Consider the following 22,753-nt stretch of genomic DNA (forward strand, 5'->3'; position numbering starts at 1 on the left):
TCATGGGAAGCACCCACGAATTGGAAATAGCCTCCAACTCAACGCTGACGCCTAGGAAATGGTAGCAAAAATCCATCTTGTGTATAGCGCCCACGAAATGGGCTTCTCAGGTATGGCGAATGCGAATTCGGCTATCACAGAGGTGGTACCCACAAAATGGAGGCAGAGGAAAAACTCAATGGGAATGGATACTTTCCATTGTTAAAAAAAATTGAGAGTTTAAAGTGTGATCTTTAACCCTTCATTGCTCTCTCTCGTATTTATTCTTTGTCCCACTTATAAAACTAATGGTGAGAGTGTGATCTCAAATGTTAAAAAAAAATTAAGAGGATCCATTTCCAAACTCAAGGGCGTCAGACGCGAATTGGACTCAATTCATTAGTACCAAACACGAAATGCAGCAACTAAGTTGTAATAATCTAGAAGTATGGACCCTCCACCACCATTTTCACGTAATTATCTTCTGAAAATATGGATCATTCACCATCATTTTAAAACAATATTCCATTTAAACCACCTATTGCAGATATTCCTTCCACATATTTTTTTTATCATTTTATCACTATATTTTTATTATTAAATTTGTATGTCACATTGTGTGGTATGAAATCTTAATTTTAATTTTATTTTTTTCACATGTAATTTTATTTTTATATAGTTTTCTATTATTTTTATAGTTAGTTACAGTAAGTTCTTGACCCCAATAAAGGAAGAGAAAGTTTTAATAGGAATAAAAAATAAATAAAAAAATAGCAACAAAATATACAATGACACACATTTTATATTTATTTTTTATTTTCACCTACCATATCATACACAATAAAACAGTAAACACTAACTACACAATAATTTATTTAGCATTGCTATCAAGATTATTGTGAATTATAATTTTATTATTATTCACCACATACAAGAACACTATTTTCTAACGATACCACGTGAGAAGAACCAATTGCCTAACAAATGGAACTAATAAGAGAGCAAATAAAGAATCAATTGCCTAAACGATTGTAATCTCAGCCACGCACTTAATTAATTAAATTATGTAATCTTTGATACACCGAATATGCTATAGTTTAATTAAGTTAGTTAAACCACCATTTTGATAATTTGAAACGTTGGTTTGTCAAAGATTGATAGTTTCTTTGTCATAGGATTTTTGGCTCCTTAAGAATTAATTTTGTTTGATGAGTACATCTAAAATACGGGATCATTGTTTAACAAACATTTTTTTATTTAAAATACCGGTTTTAATTAAATTAAATTAAAACGAGGAATCCCATTTCGTGTGTGTCAGAATTGGAATGGCCCAATTCGTATGTGCTGTCATTGACATGCCCATTCCGTGGATGCCATCTATAGAATGTCCCATTTTGTGGGCGTCAGCGTTGAGATGGAGGCTATTTCTAATTCGTGGGTGCTTTTCATAATTTGGAGCTGTGCATTTTAAAAAAGAAAAGTATATGGAACCAAAAAGTTACCAGCCAAAAACTAAACAAAATCACATTAATTTATATTAATAATTAATTAATTTTAAATTTTTTAAATTTAAAATTTAATTAAAACCTAATTAAAACTATAAAAACCTTCCTCTTCTCTCTCATATTAACCTACTCACCTCCAACAATCACACACACAAATCCCTTTCTCTCTCTCAGGTTCTCTCTGCCTCCTCACTGGAACTCACTCCTCTGTAACGGGGTATGTGCTGCAAGGTGCCGGTTATCATCTCTTTCAAATTTCTACCGCAGAGCCTATAGAACTTGCTGCCAGCACTGCAACTGTGTGCCCCCGGACACCGCCAGCAACCAAGAAAGAGATGCAGAAATTTAAATAAAAGAAAATAAAAAGTAATGCTAAATTTTTCTTTTTTCGTTTCTTTTTTTTTTTTCTTAGCTGGATTAAACAAAAGAAGAAGTATAAGAGATGAAGGGAGGTGGACGGACAGAGGAGGGGGACTCTCGGTTGGGGTGGGGATTTGGTTTCAGATGTGGTTTTGAAAGGATGAACGGGTAGTTGAAGAGAAGGGTGTTGACCGCAAATTACACACTTGATCTTAGTCAAAAGGAATTTTTAAATAATTACATAAATATAAAAAAACATCCATTTAATATGAAAAAAAAAACATCCTAATATTTAACAAAAGAAATATTCAGTTATAATTTAAAAAAAAATTATAAAATTTTAAAGAAATAGAGACATTCACATTTATAATACAAAAAAATTCGAAAAATATATAAAAGAACATCTATTTAGTATGAAAAAAAAAACATTCTGATACGTAGCAGAAGAAACATCTATATATATTAACTCGTAGAAATTTTAAATTTACCCAAACGTATTTGGCTGGTTTTTGGCTAATACCCTTTTGGTTCCCTAGCATAACTCTTTTAAAAAAGGTTTTGATCTATGTGTATTTAGGGAAATAAATTTTTTTTTATATTTATTTCAATAAAAAAAACCTTAAATAAACGGTTTAACTTAAATCGATTTAAATTTAAACACTTTCTATTGTATTAATAATGAAATAAGTAAGCTAAGAATTTTTTTCTATCTATCATCAAACTCAAACACAAGTGTTAGTTATGGAGTAATAGGGCATAACATGAAAATTTGTTAATAACACACAAAACAAACAAGTTTATATATACTTTAACATTTTAAGAATTGAAATCCATCACTCCTCCATTCGATAACATGTGTTGAAGATTTGAAAGACGAGCTTCTAACAATCTATATTATTACGTACTAGAGAACAGTTTTTATTGTATTACACTTGAAAAGTGTCTCTATTTTGTTAATAGAATATGCATCTCTTTAAAGTTTAGATCTCAAAAAATTATACATAAAAAATATCATCTTATTGTGTATATAATCATACTTAACCAGTAAATTAATAACTCGACTAACTCAAATTAATGTCGCACTTATTTAGTTACCCTAAGAAATAAGGTTTCTTTACCTTTTTCTTTGGATTTGGTTTTATGCATCAAAATTTGAGTTTTTCTTGAAAAAAAAAAAATTATTCACATTCTAACAAATAGGATAATAATACTATATAAGCAGGACGTAAATTAAAGTGTAAAACAATATTCATTCTAAACAATTGAGAGTTTAAAGTGTGATTTTTAATTTTTTATTGTTCTCTCGTATTTATTCTTAATCCCATTTATAAAATTAATGGTGAGAGTGTGATCTCAAATGTTAAAAAAAAATGAAATGATCCATTTCCAAACTCAAGAGGATCAGACGTGAATTGGACCCAATTCATTAGTACCAAACACGAAATGCAGCAACTAAGTTGTAATAATCTAAAAGTATGGACCCTCCACCACTATTTTCACGTAATTATCTGCTGAAAATATTGACCATTTACCACCATTTTAAAACAATATTTCATTTAAACCACCTATTGCAGATATTTCTTCCACATATTTTTTTATCATTTTATCACTATATTTTTATTATTAAATTTGTATGTAACATTGTGTGGTATGAAATCTTTGTTTTAATTTTATTTTTTTCACATGTGATTTTATTTTTATATAATTTTCTATTATTTTTATAGTTAGTTACAGCAAGTTCTTGACCCCAATAAAAGAAGAGAGAGTTTTAATAGGAATAAAAAATAAATAAATAATTACAACAAAATATACAATGATACACATTTCACATTTGTTTTTTATTTTCACCTATCATATCATACACAACAAAACAGCAAACACTAACTACACAACAATTTATTTGGCATTGCTATCAAGATTATTGTGAATTATAATTTTATTATTATTCACCACATACAAGAACACTATTTTCTAACGAGACCACGTGAGAAGAACCAATTGCCTAACAAATGGAACTAATAAGAGAGCAAATAAAGAATCAATTGCCTAAACGATTGTAATCAGCCACACACTTAATTAAATAAATTATGTAATATTTGATCCACCGAATATGCTATAGTTTAATTAAGTTAGTTAAACCACCATTTTGATCATTTGAAAAGTTCGTTTGTCAAAGATTGATGATTTCTTTGTCATAGAATTTTTGGCTCCTTAAGGATTAATTTTGTTTGATGAGTATATCTAAAATACGGGATCATTGTTTAACAAACATTTTTTTATTTAAAATATCGATTTTAATTAAATTAAATTAAAACGAGGAATCCCATTTCGTGTGTGTTAGAATTGGCATGGCCCAATTCATATGTGCTGCCATTGACATGCCCATTATGTGGATGTCATCTATAGAATGTCCCATTTTGTGGGCGTCGGCGTTGAGATGGAGACTATTTCTAATTTGTGGGTGCTTTTCATAATTTGAGGCTGCGCATTTTAAAAAAAGTTTTGATTTATGTGTATTTAGGAAAATAATTTTTTTATTTATTTTAATAAAAAATCTTAAATAAATGATTTAATTTAAATCGGTTTAAATTTAAACACTTTTTATTGTATTACTAATGAAATAAGTAAGCTAAAAAATTTTTTTCTATCTATCATCAAACTCAAACAGGGCATAACATGAAAATTTGTTAATAACACACAAATCAAACAAGTTTATATATACTTTAAAATTTTAAGAATTGAAATCCACCAATTTAGGTGGTATTCTATTAATCAAATGAATTTACTAGTTCAACAAAATGCTAGCTCGCAATTCTAGTAAATTTGAGAGGTTTATGGAGCGAAAGTTTATTACTCCTCCATTCGATAATATGTGTTGAAGATTTGAAAGACGAGCTTCTAACCATTTATATTATTGCGTACTAGAGAACAGTTTTTATTGTGTTCAAGTTTTTCTATTTTATTAATAGAATATGCATCTCTTTAAAGTTTAGACTTCAAAAAATAATACATAAAAAATGTAATCTTATTGTGTATATAATCATACTTAACCAGTAAATTAATAACTCGACTAACTCAAATTAATTTGTCGCACTTATTTAGTTGCCCTAAGAAATAAGGTTTCTTTACCTTTTTCTTAGAATTTGGTTTTATGCATCAAAATTTGAATTTTTCTTGAAAAAAAAATTGTTATTCACATTCTAACAAATAGGATAATAATACTACATAAGCAGGACGTAAATTCAAGTGTAAAACTGTACAAAACGCTAAAAAAATTCTTTCAGTTTGATTATAATTGAGAACACAGGAGACCTATTCATCGTCACCGTGTGAAGTTGGAGATATGAGGCAGCGGCACAATGGGCAAGAATACGGCGACTGATGGTCGGCACAGCATCGGAGCCAGCGGAGCATGCAACGATCATGAAAAACATGCGAGCAATTTATGCGAACAACTTCTACACTTGAATCTTCGTTACCATGGCCAAACTTCTCCAAGCAAATAGCGCATTCAGCGTCATCATCTTGCTCATCAATTTTGGATCTCTCTAACAGATTCACGAGTTGTGCTAGTTCAGGAACGTTTTCACAGAGATCATCATTATAGATATCAGAATCTTGAACAATGTTGCGCCTGGTAACAACGTGAAGGTTCACAACAATCTCCAGCGTGTTGGAGTCACACCCTTCACGGCTTAGAATCCTTCTTGCAGTTTCGCCTATGGCAGGTAAAATTTGGTCCAATAACTCAGGGGATGCAGGCACTGAAGAGAAGATTTCATGCAATAAGATTGTGTCTTCTCTGTTGAGGTCTGTGAATGGAGTACAACTACATAGGATATCTGAGGGAACCAAGATTGCTTCAGTAGTTGTAGTAGAAGAAAATTCAACATCAGAGCCTTGGGTAATTTGGATCAATTCTTGGGTGCAATTGAAAATGATGGAGAAACAATCACCGAAATAAAACTCTTGTGGTATGCCTTGGTTTTCAATGGGAGTAATTCGCAACCAAAAAACGGTGGATTCCATGGCAAGTAACAAAAGTGATGGGTTCGTTTATTCGAATTATCAAGATCCGGCTACTCAAGTAAGAAAGATTTCTAATAACAAAAAAGCGAGGAGAGCGTTCTACAAGAGTAAGCGAATGGTTAATTCACTCGAATCTTTCTTGGAAGTGGAAAACCAAAAGATGCTATGCTGCCTACCAGACAGAGTCTTGATTTTCTTTAATAGCTTAAGAGAAAAATTAAAGATGGTTTTAAATTTAGTTTCGAATTGGTATTTTCTATAGATCCTAAAATATTAAAGATTTGATCTATTTTTTGCATTGATAAGATATTAAAAGAGCAACGTGTTATTATAATATTTTTTTGTTGGTAAATATTATTGATTTTTACATGGATAATACGAATAATTTAATTAAATATCTTTAATAGAATTTAGCTAAATACTTTAATACATGAATTATATGATTCAACACATAAATCAAATCTTAAGTTTAAAAGTTGCCTTGTCAATGAATTATAACTCAAATAACATAATTTCTCTATACTCACTTAAGAGGTTGCGGGTTCGTAATGAAATCTGATGCATATCAAGCCACATATGTCACGGCTAAATATTAGGAATTATTAGAAAACAAATTCCTTTCAGTTTTTAGTTGATTTGGTGTATCCCGTTTTATTAGCTGTAAATATCTTGCATTACCATAATTAGGAAATCAGGTAGCTAATTGTTAGGTAGAGTATTGTATATATAATTGATATGCTATTCAATAAAACACAAGGCAATTTGGCATGGTATCAGAGATAGGTTGGCTCTGATAATCATCACACAAAAGAAACCTCCGCCGCTGAAATGGCTGGAGTAGGTGTGACTCCTCCAAAAAGAGAGGATTCAAAAAAGGACGAAGATGGATCCAACAAAGGACCATCGCCTTATGATCTGAGCGTTAGCGACGATCCTGGAAACGTAATCACACAAGTGCAATTACGAGGAGAGAACTACGAAGAATGGGCTCGAGCTGTGAAGGTGTCGCTACGTGCTAGGAGAAAGTGGGGGTTTCTAGATGGAACTCACAAGAAGCCACAAGAAGGGGCATCTGAAATGGAGGATTGGTGGACGGTTCAATCCATGCTTGTCTCATGGGTGATGAATACGATTGAGCCACGGCTGCGCTCTACCATCTCATACACTGAAGATGCAAAGGATCTCTGGGAAGAAATCAAGGAGCGATTTTCCATCGTGAATGGTCCTAGAATTCAACAATTGAAAGCTGAACTTGCCGAGTGCAAACAACAAGGACTGGCTATGGTGGAATACTATGGAAAACTGAAGACTCTTTGGGATGAGTTGGCAAACCATGAACCAGTGCTTAGATGCTCTTGCGGAGGCTGCAAGTGTGACATTGGGTCACGATTAGATAAGAGAAGGGAAGAAGAAAAGGTGCATCAATTTCTAATGGGGTTAGAAGACGTAAGCTATGGCACAGTACGATCTAATATTCTCGCAACGGATCCTCTACCTTCTCTCAACAGGGTGTATGCAACTTTGGTACAGGAAGAGAGAATGAAGATGATCAGCAGAACCAAGGAAGACAAAGGAAGCTTAATGGGACTGGCAGTACACACTGGGTACAAGCACAAAAGCCGAAATGAAATAAAGCCACTCGTATGTTCTCACTGCGGAAGAACAGGACACGAGATCAAGGGGTGCTTTCAACTGATTGGGTATCCGGAATGGTGGGGAGATCGATCTCGAGACGAAAAGGGAAGCAACACCAAGACCTCGCATAAGCAGGGAGGACGCTTGCGAGGGGGGGCTGTCATACGTGCCAACACAGCACAAGCCACAACAGAAAAATCAAGTAACCATGAAGAAGAAATAGGAGGAAGCGCAGTGACTGGACTTAGCCAAAAACAATGGCAGACGCTGTTAGAGATGCTAAATGGCAACAACGGAAGTAGAACTGAAAGCATGACTGGTAAGGAAGGATATGTTGTGTGGATTATAGATAGTGGAGCCTCTAACCATATGACAGGGAATTCAAGAGATCTAAGGGGTCTAGAGCGTATTGAAGGATGCACGGTGGGGCTACCAAACGGAGAAGAAGTTCTTGCTAATACAAAGGGAACAGTGACTCTTGATGGAGGACTTAAATTGACCAATGTTTTATATGTGCCAAAACTAAGATGCAATTTGATTTCAGTATCACAATTAACAAAGGATGCAAATTGTACTGTACTATTTACTCATGAGCTTTGTGCTATGCAGGACCTCATTTCGAGGATGCTGATTGGAGCGGGTGAACAAAGAGATGGGCTCTACATGTACCGTGGTGTTCGCAAATTCACAGCATGTCAAACCCAAGAGAAGAGTAGTATTGATCTTTGGCACAAGTGAATGGGACATCCTTCCTATAAAGTGGTACAAATGTTGCCGAATTTGAATGGTGGTTGTAAATCTGAAGAGAATAATAAATTATGTGAAGTTTGTGAAAAATCTAAACAAACACGAGATAAATTTCCATCAAGTGATTTTCATGCAACACATCCTTTTGATTTAATACATTGTGATTTATGGGGACCTTATCGTACCCCCTCTTCTTGCGGAGCATCTTATTTTTTAACAATTGTTGATGATTATTCAAGAGCAGTTTGGATCTATTTGTTGTGTGAAAAGCGGGAAGTGTCAAGTGTGATGATTAATTTCTTTGCTCTTATTGAAAGACAGTTTAATAAACAAGTCAAAGAAGTACGCAGTGATAATGGGACCGAGTTCATCTGTATGCGTCCATATTTTTTGCAGCATGGAATTGTTCATCAAACATCTTGCGTTGGGACACCCCAACAAAATGGAAGGGTGGAGAGAAAACATAGACATATCCTTAATGTAGCTCGTGCACTGAGATTTCAAGGATCTTTACCCATTCGATTCTGGGGAGAATGTGTTTTATCTACGGGACACTTGATCAACCTAACACCATCATCTGTTCTTAACGGGAAAACTCCTTTTGAAATGATACATGGAAAACCACCTGACTATAATCATCTTAGAGTTTTTGGCTCATTGTGTTATGCGCACAATCAACAAACCAAGGGTGATAAATTTGCCAGCCGAACTCGTACATGCACGTTTGTGGGATACCCATTTGGAAAGAAAGGATGGAAACTTTATGATATGGAAAGAAATATTTTCTTTATATCTCGTGATGTCAAATTTGTAGAAACCGAGTTCCCGTTTGCGTGTTTGGCCCAAGAAAATTTGGTTTCCACTTCTTTAGTGCATGAGGAGAAATTTTTAGAGCCCATTAATAATAAGTCCACACTTGATGATCACGAGGAGGTCCTTCCTCAGACTAATTCCAATGATGAGTCCATTGTTGTTGTTGGGGGAGGTGAATCTCCACATACAGACCCAACAAGGACAGCTTCACCCCTCATCGAAACCAGCAGCCCCTCACCAACTGTCTCAGATGATGTGCCTCTTTCTACCGACACCACCACGCCCTCTGAACTTCCTCTGGGTCGTGGACACCGAGTAAAGCAACCTTCGATCAAGCTGCGTGATTTTGTCACCAACACCATCATCGTAAACCCGTCCATCTCTTCACCCTCTCCATCACATTCCTCAGGTCCACTCTATCCCTTATCTCAATATATGTCATGCGATAAATTTTCTGTGCAACACCGTACTTTCCTCGCAGCAATAGGCGAAGAACGTGAACCCACAAATTTTCATGAGGCAATAGGTGATGCTCGATGGAGAGAAGCCATGAGCGTTGAAATTAAAGCTCTTCAGGACAATGGTACTTGGCACCTTACACATCTACCACCGCAGAAGAAGGCTCTGGGGTGCAAATGGATTTATCGCATCAAATATCGTTCGGACGGGCAAGTTGAAAGGTTTAAGGCACGCCTCGTCATTCTTGGTAATCATCAAATTGAAGGGCTGGATTATAATGAAACCTTCGCCCCGGTCGCAAAAATGGTAACTATTCGCACTATTTTAGCTGTAGCCGCTGCTAAGGATTGGGAACTCCATCAAATGGATGTTCACAATGCCTTCCTCCATGGGGATCTTGAGGAGGATGTTTATATGAAATTGCCACCGGGGTTTCATGTCCCTACTCCTGGCATGGTGTGCAAACTTCAAAAATCCCTCTACGGACTCCGCCAAGCTCCGCGCTGCTGGTTCTCTAAACTTTCTGTTGCCCTCCTTCAATACGGGTTTCAGCAGTGTGCCTCCGATCACTCACTGTTTGTCTCTCGTCATCACAATATTCAACTTGTGGTGCTCGTTTATGTTGATGACCTTATCGTGGCTGGTAATAATTCTCTTGCTATTCGCCAGTTCAAGGACTACTTAGATCAATGCTTCCACATGAAAGACTTAGGGAAACTAAAATACTTTCTAGGGGTGGAAGTGGCTCGCTCTCCTACTGGCATTTTTCTTAACCAACGCAAATACGCGTTAGATATTATCATGGAGACTGGCATGCTTGGCTCTCGGCCTGTGTCTACACCTATTGAAGAAAATCATCGTCTTGCATTGGCTGAAGGACCTTTGCTCTCTGATGCAGCCCAGTATCGTCGTTTGGTTGGTCGTCTCATTTATTTGTGCTTCACTCGCCCGGAACTCTCATACAGTGTTCACATTCTTTCTCAGTTCATGCACCAGCCTCATGAAGAACACTGGCAGGCTGCCTTACGAGTTGTTCGCTATCTAAAAGGCCGGCCTGGGCAAGGTGTTTTATTGCGCCGGGAAAACGATTTTACCTTGCATGCTTGGTGTGATTCTGATTGGGCGGGTTGCCCTCTTACTCGTCGGTCTCTCACTGGCTGGGTTATTCTCCTTGGCAACTCACCAATTTCATGGAAAACAAAGAAACAGCATACAGTGTCACGGTCCTCTGCAGAAGCCGAGTATCGCTCCATGGCTAATACCACTTGTGAACTCAAATGGTTAAAGGAACTGCTCTTGAGTCTCGGGATCTCCCACACGCAACCCATACCTCTCTCATGCGATAGCCAGGCAGCACTTCATATTGCTAAGAACCCTGTTTTTCATGAGCGTACTAAGCATATTGAGGTTGATTGTCATCTTGTTCGTGATGCTGTCATCCAGGGCCTCATCCTTCCCTCCTATGTCCCAACAAAATCTCAGGTTGCCGATATCTTGACTAAAGCTCTGAGCTCCCATTCATTCGCATCAATGTTGGACAAGTTGGGCATTAGTAACTTACATGCCCCAACTTGAGGGGGGGTAATGAAATCTGATGCATATCAAGCCACATATGTCACGGCTAAATATTAGGAATTATTAGAAAACAAATTCCTTTCAGTTTTTAGTTGATTTGGTGTATCCCGTTTTATTAGCTGTAAATATCTTGCATTACCATAATTAGAAAATCAGGTAGCTAATTGTTAGGTAGAGTATTGTATATATAATTGATATGCTATTCAATAAAACACAAGGCAATTTGGCAGTTCGACTCTCAGTATTTTCGATAAAAAAAAAAATTGAAAATTGTCTTGAAATTATTATTGTTGTTTAATTTGAATTTGATCTTAAAAATATAAAATATCATTATACTTAATTTTTAAATCATTAAATAATCCTTTTAAAATAATTTTAAAAATACTAATATATCCTTTAAGAATTAGAGTTGTTTGATTATGTGAATAATTAAAATTTTGAATTTGATTAAATTAAAACACCAAAATGCAATCTTTTAGGAATCAAAGGATTAAAATATCCTTATATAAGTAAATTTGTTTGCCCTTATGAGAAGTTAAAAATTTGAATTTATATTAAAAATACAATAATAATACTTTTATAATTAATTTTAAAAAAACTAAAATAATATTTTTTTAGACTAAAGTTATTTAATTCCGTTAGATATTAGATATTTGAACTTGATTTATTTTACGAAGAATAAAATATCTGATTTGTTAATTAGTAAATAAGAAAACTATCATTTTAGTTAATTTTAAAAAAAACTAAAATATCCTTTTATGAATATGGTTGGTTAATTGTATTAGAAATTAAAAACTTTGAATTTAGTTTTAGAAATATGAAACACTTCAGGATACAAAAATTTGTTATTAAATTAGCCAATATGTATATTATATATACGAGAAATGTTGATCAGGGTTTATTATTTTTTGTTAATATTTTTAGTTATCAACCATATTTTTTTATTTTAATAATCTAATAACATACTTTAGCTCATATTTTTAAACATTAATAACTAACTATTAATTAAATAATAAATTTTACTGATCTTCTAACATTTCTCTATATATATTACTCAATATATTTTTATTTTTGTATATTTTACTTTTAACATGTATTTTTCAAAAACTAATTTTTTTGTATACATATACCATGATTAATTTTTTTGTTATAAAATATTTGTTGTGTCCTCTTAATGGCACTTAACAATGCCTAAATAAAATTTTAGCTATAGAATATTTTTTTAATGTATAATAATATGTTTGATTTTTGGTTTTATATCTATTGATGTCTTGATGGTATGGTTAATAATTCACAGATAGTAAAACGGGTTCAGTCCATCCCATTTTGTCAAAATAATATAGGTTGAAATTATTACTCCATCCTATCAAATGTTGGACTGGCGGATTAGTGGGTTGGGCAGCCTTTTTAAAAAAATTATAAATATAAAATATTAAAACGATTAATTCACAGTATGAAAGAATATCTTTATCTTTAAATTTTTTTAATATCAAATTTTATTTTTTCAAAGTCACAGTATATTACAACAAAAAGAAAATCATAATTTACAATCACAAGTTTATATCATACCAGATTTTATACATGCTTAAAATCTTTGACATAATATTTTAAAGAGTAAAGTATTGTTTTTGTCCCCAACGTTTGGGGTAAGTCCTATTTGTGTCCCTAACGTTTAAATCGTCCTATTTGTATCCTTAACGTTTATAAAAGTGATTCAATGTTATCCTACTATCAATTATACTAACAAATCAGATTATATTTTTCAATTATTCTTACTTGGATGTATTCATTCTCAATTAGGTCCTACTTGGATGTGTTCGATTTTAATATTATACCCACTATTTGTGTTTTGATTCAATTATGTCCTTAGAAAAGTGAATTATGTAAATGTTGTAGGAATTAGTTTCAACATTTGATGAACTATTTTTTGGAGTAGATCATTGATTCTATCTCAGATATTTGTATTCTAACTTCAAGAAGAGATTTTTAAAACTCAAACTAAAGTGCTCATGATGTGTAATTGACGACAGGATAACATTGAATCACTCTTACAAACGTTAGGGATACAAATAGGACGATTTAAACGTTAGGGATACAAATAAGATTTACCCCAAACGTTAAGGACAAAAACGATACTTTAATCTATTTTAAAAGACCAATAGAAATTTAAACAAAAATTTAACAAATATTGAAGGACGTCAGAGTTGAAAAACCTTATATCTAAACAAAATTAAAGTTGTTGAAGGACACCAAAACTGATGCAGGAAATCTAATAAAAAAAAGCATCGATGCTGAAGGAAGACGCTGAGTTGCGAATGCCGACACTGATGGAGGATCTGCTTACTGAAGTACTGATGTTGGTATTTGGCCGTCGAAGATGGAGCAAAAACTTGGACACATCGAAACTGGGCAGCAAAAGAATAGAAGCAAGGAGGCAAAGAGAGGCTGATATCTAGAACGATCTAGAACCGACCTTAGCGCAATCGATGACAACAACAGGAGAGCTTGGACGATCGGAAACGGCATGCTAGATGGAGACAAACACCGAGAGAGATAGGGGCGACTTGATGCGTGTGGCAATGAGAAATGAGGAGAGCTCCGAGTTGAGAGCGACAACGAGAGTGACTGAGAGAAGTGAGAATAGAGAGTATGAGAGAGTGAGTGTGGCCGTGTGGGTGAGGCTTGAGGCTTGAGGCTTGAGGCGCTGAAGTCCTAACTTTTCTTATGAGAAAGTCTGGAGTCATCATTTTTATTAAAATTTGATCGGTATTTAATTAGTAAAAAGAAAAGTGAGTAATTTTATATAATTTTACACTATTAAAAACATTAATAATGACTAATTGATGACTACAAATCATAAAATCTTATTCCGCCAAAGTCAGTAAATTTGGCAGTGGGAGTTAGACAAATTTTTAAAAATTGATATATCTAAAATCTTAATCTGACTCTTTTTTCTAGCAATTCGATATGATAAATTCTATCCGTTTTACCACTCCTATGTGTTAACAAGAAAAATTATTTTCTACTTGGCCTTTGTGTGAAAATCATGATATATAGAGGTGAAATGTTACCTGATGAATAGAATGAAACTTAACTACTTATTCGCAAACAAATTCACGTGACAAATCTCTAACTAACTGCTGAGTTCTGTACAAACTGAAATAACTGACTTTGGTTATTACTTATTATTACGTGCTTACTCTCGGATTTTTTATTTTAATAAATAAAATAATTATAATAATTACTGAAATAAATTATTTAAAAAATATTTACCGAAATAAATATCCTTTTCATATCTCGTTTACACTGTAAATGAAATAATTTTTTATATATTTCGTTTACAGTGTAAACAAAATATATAAAATACTGTAAACGAAATACATAAAAAATTATCCCATTTATACTATAAACAAGATATATAAAGAATATTTATTTTAATAAATATTTTTTAAATTATTTATTTTAATAATTATTATAATTATTTTATTTCTTAAAATAAAAAATCTGCTTACTCTCTGGACAACTAAACATAAAAATCCAACCTCACCAAAACCAACTATTGCGGCAACCAACAGCCTTCACATTCAATAAATTGAAGCATTAGCTTAAAAAGCTTTTGAAAATTTACATAGAAAAAACTTAATAAAGCAAATGTAATAAGGAACTGCAGAATTATGGATTAACATCTAATTTAAGATATAGATAAAATTTCTTTTTCTCTTACTAAAGTTTAACTCATCAGCTTTCATTTCCCATTCTTTAAAATTAGAGAATGGATTCTTTTCATTTTTTTAATAATTGAGAGAGTAAAGTGTAATTTCTCATCATTAATTTTATAAGTGGAATAAAAAATAAATATAAAAAAAAGAATAATAGAGGATTAAAGATCATACTTTATACACTCAATTTTTTTAACAATTGAGAGGATCCATTTCCTTAAAATTAGGTTACCGTTAATAGGAATATATAAGGAGAGAAGTGTTAGGAGGTCAGCAAATTTTGTGATTTGTAATTATTAATTAATCATTATAAATATTTTTAATAGTGTAAAATTATATCTAATAATATAAAATTATTTATTTATTTTTTGACAATTAAGTATTGACCAAATTTTAATAAAAATGCTAGTCTTTTAAACTTTATCTATATAAAGATTTGTGAAAGTCAAATATTTTAACTAAATTGTACACAAGATTTAAAAATCATATCACTCGTGATGCCAATTAATTCATCAACAATAACAATATCTTATCCCATTTTATCTAAAATCATATTTAATTCATGTTAGCACAATTCTTCTTTTTTAAGGTTGATTTTAAAAAATTATCCAGTAAAAAGATATAAGATTAGAAGATGTAATATTCAATTCAAAATTTTAAGACATCAAATTAATATATCTCTCTTATAAATTTCTCATTTTTTTTGTTTTTTGTTTTTAACGTGAAATTAATTTTTTATATTATTACACTTACTGCTTAATAAAATAGACCTAATTTTTTATGCCAATTATTAATTCAGTTTAATTAGGTATTTTTAAAATATTTTTTTAGTCAATTTTTTATTACATTAATTTAAAATAAAATTAAAATAAATATATCTAAATAGATTTATTTTTTTTAATTTAAAATACAAATTCAATTTTAAAACCTGCCATTCAGTTCTGAATCCCTAAATTAAAATTTAGTGTGCTTTCTCTGTTTTGAGAAACGGCATATTAGAGGAAAAATATTGAAGAACAAAACAAAGAACAGGAAATAATGCATGAAAATTCTAACAAAAAAGAATGAACTTGCATTGGTCGTTGGTCGTTAGAAGATTTTATCTCATTCTTGTGTTTATCATCACTACAGAGTTGAGAGTATCCTTTTTTCTGAAAGAAAACACAACACAAAAGCCAAAATTTCACTTCGCAAATGTTTGCAAGCAACATAAGCTCACAAATGTAACACCATTTAAGAAAAATAAGTTCACCCTTAAAACACCAATACTAAAAAAAGAGTTTTATTAGACCCTTAATTATATACAAAATTTTGTTAAATTTTTGTGACATATATCATTTACGATATTATGCTAAAATTAAAAAGACTTAAATACAGTTTCAAATAAACAAATACTGTATCAATGTGAACAAATATAAGGCGTAAAAACTTTAACTAAAATAGTCTCTATAAGCAATAATATTTAATTGTTAAAAAATATTTTAAAGAGATACTATATAACTCTAAAACAAAAAATATTAGCAGATAAACAAAAGGTTAATTCTATCCTACTTTTTCTCAAATAAAAAGTATGTTATTTTTTATGATAAATCTAATAGTTATAAAATGAAATTAATTATATTATCAAGATGATTAATATTAACTCTTAATTTAATTTGATTTTTGACAACTAAACTAATTTTTTTTGTAGTAAAACCACTTGAATTTTATACCCTATAAAATCACACAATTCTTATATCATATCAACTCCATTAACAATTATAAAATTTACCCTTATTCAATTAACATCTTTTTTACTTTTTAATTTTAAATTTGTGATTTGATGTTTTATTTTTTTTCATTTGTTTTTTTAGTTTTCGAATTTTTTTTGCATCGTTAGATCTAATTAATATATACTTAGTTTTAAAAAAAATTTTAAAAATTATAAAATAATTTTTTTTGTAACTCTTATAATTTATCCAAAATTTTTTTACTATATTTAATTAGTTTAATTAGTTATTAAAATTCAATTTAAATTAAAAGTTAATATTTACTACGATGACATAATTCATTTCATCTAATAATTATTAAACATATCACATGAGGTAACTTATTATTTTTTTTAAAGTTTTTTAAAAGTTTTTCAAACTTTTGCGAAACTCAAAAACAGTAAAGAGTTTTTTACAGAAGACTTTATGAAATAACAATCCTTCAACAAATAGAATAATAAACATCATCACAAGCGACTACTTCGTTAAAAGTCCTATCCAAAAAGGACCAAAAAATGAAAATTGTTGTTTAAAGATCCTATTCAAAAGGATCAAATGTCAGCAGCCATCCACAAAATATACAAAACATAAAAGAAATTGTTCATCAAAAGGTCCCACAAGCTGGGCCTTGATAAAAATATCACATAGGGCCAATAAAAGGGTTGGAGTCATCAGCAGGAGAGGAGGCTAGTTCAACTATAGAAGTCGGAGGGGTAGGAGGAATCTCTTCGGCACCAGAAGTCGGGTCCACATCGGGAGGGGCTGAAGAGCTCGGCTGTGACCCCTCGGTTGGACCGATCTGTCGAGGAGGGAATTCGATTATGCGCTGCCCCGCAGTCTTCAGCTTGGAGTCAGTCTCAAGATAAGGAGGAAAAACTATCACTCCATTAATGACAACCTTGTCGGGATGAAGATGTGATAGGTCCAGGTCGGGAGCAATAACTCCGACTTATTGTTTCAACACCCTAAACACATCTTCAGTACCCTCGACAATGGAGTCCTCCAAGTCCTGGTAACCCTCCCGAAGCTACTCCACCTCCCTTTTCAAGTCAAGATTGGCCGAAAATATGGGTACGTAATTCTGCTCAGCCTTCTCCTTCAAACCTTCAGTCATGGCACAAGAACCCATTAACTGTTTTTCTCTTTCCTAGGCTTGGAAGAGTTCTTCCTTTAGCCTAGCATTCTCCTCCTGCAGCCTCTTCTCATCTTCTTGATACATAGCAATTCGTCCCTGGAGATTCTCCAAAGAGTGCTGGGTCGCACTCAAAGGGGTTTTTTTCTAATAATATCAATAAGAGAGGTACAAACCCCGGAGTCCGAATTCCTCCTCGGATTAAAATTTGAAGATGGTTACGGATAGCAGCATCATCCATAGCAATTTGGCTATTGGAAGGATGTGCTTCCTAAAAAATTTTACTCCACCAAAGCTGATGTCCCTGATGTTAGAAGCACCATCTTCCGAGATCTTGGGTTTCTTCTTCTCAGGTTCCGAGAAAGAAAGGACTGTGGGGACAGGGACAAGAGGAGGAAGAGGAGAAGTATGAATTGGATTTACCAAAATTGGCTGGGAGGAAGTCCACAAACCCAAGCTTTGAAGCCGAGGAGGAGTGGCAGAGGTTCCGACCTCTTGTGCAGCAGCTCGGGCACGAGCATTCCTCTTGACTTCCTGCACCTTTTGATAATCAGCTCTCGACCCACTCTTCTTTTTTTCTAAAAAAAGGAAGTAAAAATGAATAGTGCACAAGTCGGAAGTAAGAAAAGTCACCTACAAAATCAAACACAAAAACTACCTAGCTCGGTCCTGACATAGCTCAGAGATCCAAGAAGAAATTTCTTGGTGTCCAGGTTTGGAGCCCGTCCCCAAGCCTTTCGGAAAAACTCTACCATAACCTCCTCTACCTCATCCAAATCTACCAAGCCATATTTCTCTACGGGGGAAGTCTCGACTCAATATAGAAGAAATCGGGGATCATTATTTTCATTTAGAAAAAAGGGATGATGATCTTTAACAGCTTAAACTTTAAAGAATAAATTTTTGAAGTCATGGAAAGACTTATCATAAATGGAAAAAACTTTCCGGCCTTGTATAGCTCGGAAGGAAACCCACTGTTGCTTATTTTTAGCACTAAAAGGCTAAATAAAACATATAGAAAAAGGTCTTTAAAGAGATTGAAAAATCAAGTGCATGGCTGACAAGCTGGTAAATCTTGAGGAAACCCCAAACATTGGGATGAAGCTGGGAAGGAGCTACCCCACAGTGGGATAACACCTCTATCTCGAAGTCGGAAAAGAGAAAAGTAACCCCTAAACAGGTGAACAGACAGTCGTACACAAAAAAAGTGAGAATCAGAATCGTTCATTCTCTCATAGTAAACTCGGTTCTTTGAGTCTGGGGCCACTAATTCATACTTTGCCTCATCGACATCAGAAATGCAGATCCTATGGTGTTTACGAAGTTCAGTTACAAATACATTATCGACAATGGGGTGTTCAGACAAGACGGAAGAATCTACCCATCTTAACAGAGCCTCCATAATTCGGGAAGACATTTTTAGAAATGGGAGAAGATATACAAGAAGATATATCTACATTACACAAAGAAAAAACAATGATCAAAAGCAGGTTTTGAAACAAGACAGTCCTTTTCCATACAAAGCAACCCATTGCATCAAAAGAAACGATTTTTGTAAAAAGAAAAACACAAAAATCCCAAAGTCTCCTATAAGCAAATAGTGAAAGCACCACCAAAACCTACTCAGAACCTCTTCCTCCATCACTCAGTACACTCAATAAAAATAACGAAGTCAATAAAGAGTGAAAAGTAACGAAAGACTAACCTTTCTTGGAGGAAAACTGACAACAAGAAGGAAGGGAATGCCGAAAACGCTGAAAATCCAAGGAACAGAAACAGCAAGCACCAAAGCGTGAAGATCTTTTGAACAAGGAAGAAAGTACAAAGGAAAAATTCGAAAAGAAGAAAGAGAAAGAGACGAAAGGAATTTATAACATACTAGGGGCATAATTGTAAAATGACGCAATCATTAAAAGAGCGCGCCGTTACCAATATAACTGCCCCCACGTGTAAATGCAAAAAGCCAAACGGACGCGACTGTTGACAAGACATGACGATTGATGATTTGAAATCACGTCGGTTTTTCAACTTGAAATCATGTCGGTTCCTCAACACGGGAAGAGGATAACGACTTAGGCAGTCCCGAGCTCTATTAATACTCAAGTCCAACTCCTATTGAAGAGATCGGACTCGAGTAGGGGCACTATTCATACCCTGACCCAAATCATAAGCTAGACCCAAATTAAGCTAAAAGGCCCAATCATGAAGGTTGGCCTTTGCCGCCTATCCGACCTCTGCAAAGAGGTCGGGATCAACACTAGCAGGTGCTTAACACTTATCCAACTAAGTAATTGCCTCCTTATATCTCTCACCCACTTTTAGAAGAGAGATCCCAACAACTATAAGATAAAGGAACGGTTATCCACCACCAGAAGTGGAACGACTTCAACGGTAGTTATTGGCTCAGCTCCTATAAATACTCTGACACACTCAGGTACATCTAAGTTCCAATACGCTAAAACCTGCTTAACCTCTTACTGACTTAGGTATCGGAGTGTCTTGTAAGTACCACCTCCCACCTTTTCGTAAACACAACTCAGACGGCGGCTCTCTGACGCAGGACAAGTCGGAGACCACTCTTTTGAACGTTTGGGTCCCGTAAGCAAGCCCAATCCACATCTGGTTCTAGGTAACCCCCGAACAACTATTATTTTCTAATGGATCAAAACCTTTTCCAAAATGCGTAGCACCAAATCATGGGAAGCACCCACGAATTGAAAATAGCCTCCATCTCAACGCTGACGCCTAGGAAATGGTAGCAGAAATCCATCTTGTGTATAGCGCCCACGAAATGGGCTTCTCAGGTATGGCGAATGCGAATTCAGCTATCACACAGGTGGTACCCACAAAATGGAGGCAGAGGAAAAACTCCAGGGGAATGGATACTTTCCATTGTTAAAAAAATTGAGAGTTTAAAGTGTGATCTTTAACCCTTCATTGCTCTCTTTCGTATTTATTCTTTGTCCCACTTATAAAACTAATGGTGAGAGTGTGATCTCAAATGTTAAAAAAAATTAAGAGGATCTATTTCCAAACTCAAGGGCGTCAGACGCGAATTGGACCCAATTCATTAGTACCAAACACAAAATGCAGTAACGAAGTTGTAATAATCTAGAAGTGTGGACCCTCCACCACCATTTTTACGTAATTATCTTCTGAAAATATGGATCATTCACCACCATTTTAAAACAATATTCCATTTAAACCACTTATTGCAGATATTCCTTCCACATATTTTTTTTATCATTTTATCACTATATTTTTATTATTAAATTTGTATGTCACATTGTGTGGTATATGAAATCTTAATTTTAATTTTATTTTTTTCACATGTAATTTTATTTTTATATAGTTTTCTATTATTTTTATAGTTAGTTACAGCAAGTTCTTGACCCCAATAAAGGAAGAGAAAGTTTTAATAGGAATAAAAAATAAATAAAAAAATAGCAACAAAATATACAATGACACACATTTCACATTTATTTTTTATTTTCACCTATCATATCATACACAATAAAACAGTAAACACTAACTACACAATAATTTATTTGGCATTGCTATCAAGATTATTGTGAATTACAATTATTATTTGGCATTGCCTAACAAATGGAACTAATAAGAGAGCAAATAAAGAATCAATTGCATAAACGATTGTAATCTCAGCCACGCACTTAATTAATTGAATTATGTAATCTTTGATACATCGAATATGCTATAGTTTAATTAAGTTAGTTAAACCACCATTTTGATAATTTGAAACGTTAGTTTGTCAAAGATTGATAGTTTCTTTGTCATAGGATTTTTGGCTCCTTAAGAATTAATTTTGTTTAATGAGTACATCTAAAATACGGGATCATTGTTTAACAAACATTTTTTTTTATTTAAAATACCGGTTTTAATTAAATTAAATTAAAACGAGGAATCCCATTTTGTGTGTGTCAGAATTGGAATGGCCCAATTCGTATGTGCTGTCTTTGACATGCCCATTCCGTGGATGCCATCTATAGAATGTCTCATTTTGTGGGCGTCAGCGTTGAGATGGAGACTATTTCTAATTCGTGGGTGCTTTTCATAATTTGGAGCTGTGCATTTTAAAAAAGGTTTTGATCTATGTGTATTTAGGGAATTAAATTTTTTTTATATTTATTTCAATAAAAAAACCTTAAATAAACGGTTTAACTTAAATCAATTTAAATTTATATTGTATTAATAATGAAATACGTAAGCTAAGAATTTTTTTCTATCTATCATCAAACTCAAACACAAGTGTTAGTTATGGAGTAACAGGGCATAACATGAAAATTTGTTAATAACACACAAAACAAACAAGTTTATATATACTTTAACATTTTAAGAATTGAAATCCATCACTCCTCCATTCGATAACATGTGTTAAAGATTTGAAAGACGAGCTTCTAACAATCTATATTATTACGTACTAGAGAACAGTTTTTATTGTATTACACTTGAAAAGTGTCTCTATTTTGTTAATAGAATATGCATCTCTTTAAAGTTTAGACCTCAAAAAATTATACATAAAAAATATCATCTTATTGTGTATGTAATCATACTTAACCAGTAAATTAATAATTCGACTAACTCAAATTAATGTCGCACTTATTTAGTTACCCTAAGAAATAAGGTTTCTTTACCTTTTTCTTTGGATTTGGTTTTATGCATCAAAATTTGAATTTTTCTTGAAAAAAAAAAGTTATTCACATTCTAACAAATAGGATAATAATACTATATAAGCAGGACGTAAATTAAAGTGTAAAACAATATTTATTTTAAACAATTGAGAATTTAAAGTGTGATCTTTAATTTTTCATTGTTCTCTCTCGTATTTATTCTTAGTCCCATTTATAAAACTAATGGTGAGAGTGTGATCTCAAATGTTAAAAAAAAATGAAATGATCCATTTCCAAACTCAAGAGGATCAGACGTGAATTGGACCCAATTCATTAGTACCAAACACGAAATGCAGCAACTAAGTTGTAATAATCTAAAAGTATGGACCCTCCACCACTATTTTCACGTAATTATCTGCTGAAA

General features: G+C 33.1%; 1 protein-coding gene across 1 annotated transcript; it reads right to left on the minus strand.

The window, feature by feature from the left end:
- Positions 1 to 5,156: 5,156 nt before the first annotated feature.
- LOC148550340 (uncharacterized) lies at positions 5,157 to 5,873 on the minus strand. The gene has a single exon (XM_088494439.1). It carries the CDS (start codon positions 5,871 to 5,873, stop codon positions 5,157 to 5,159), a length of 717 nt encoding a protein of 238 aa, XP_088350565.1.
- Positions 5,874 to 22,753: the final 16,880 nt, after the last annotated feature.

The sequence above is a fragment of the Arachis ipaensis genome, chromosome B7, assembly GCF_059453495.1.
Source record: "Arachis ipaensis isolate K30076 ecotype BB chromosome B7, ASM5945349v1, whole genome shotgun sequence".
In the NCBI taxonomy this organism is placed as follows: Eukaryota; Viridiplantae; Streptophyta; class Magnoliopsida; order Fabales; family Fabaceae; genus Arachis; species Arachis ipaensis.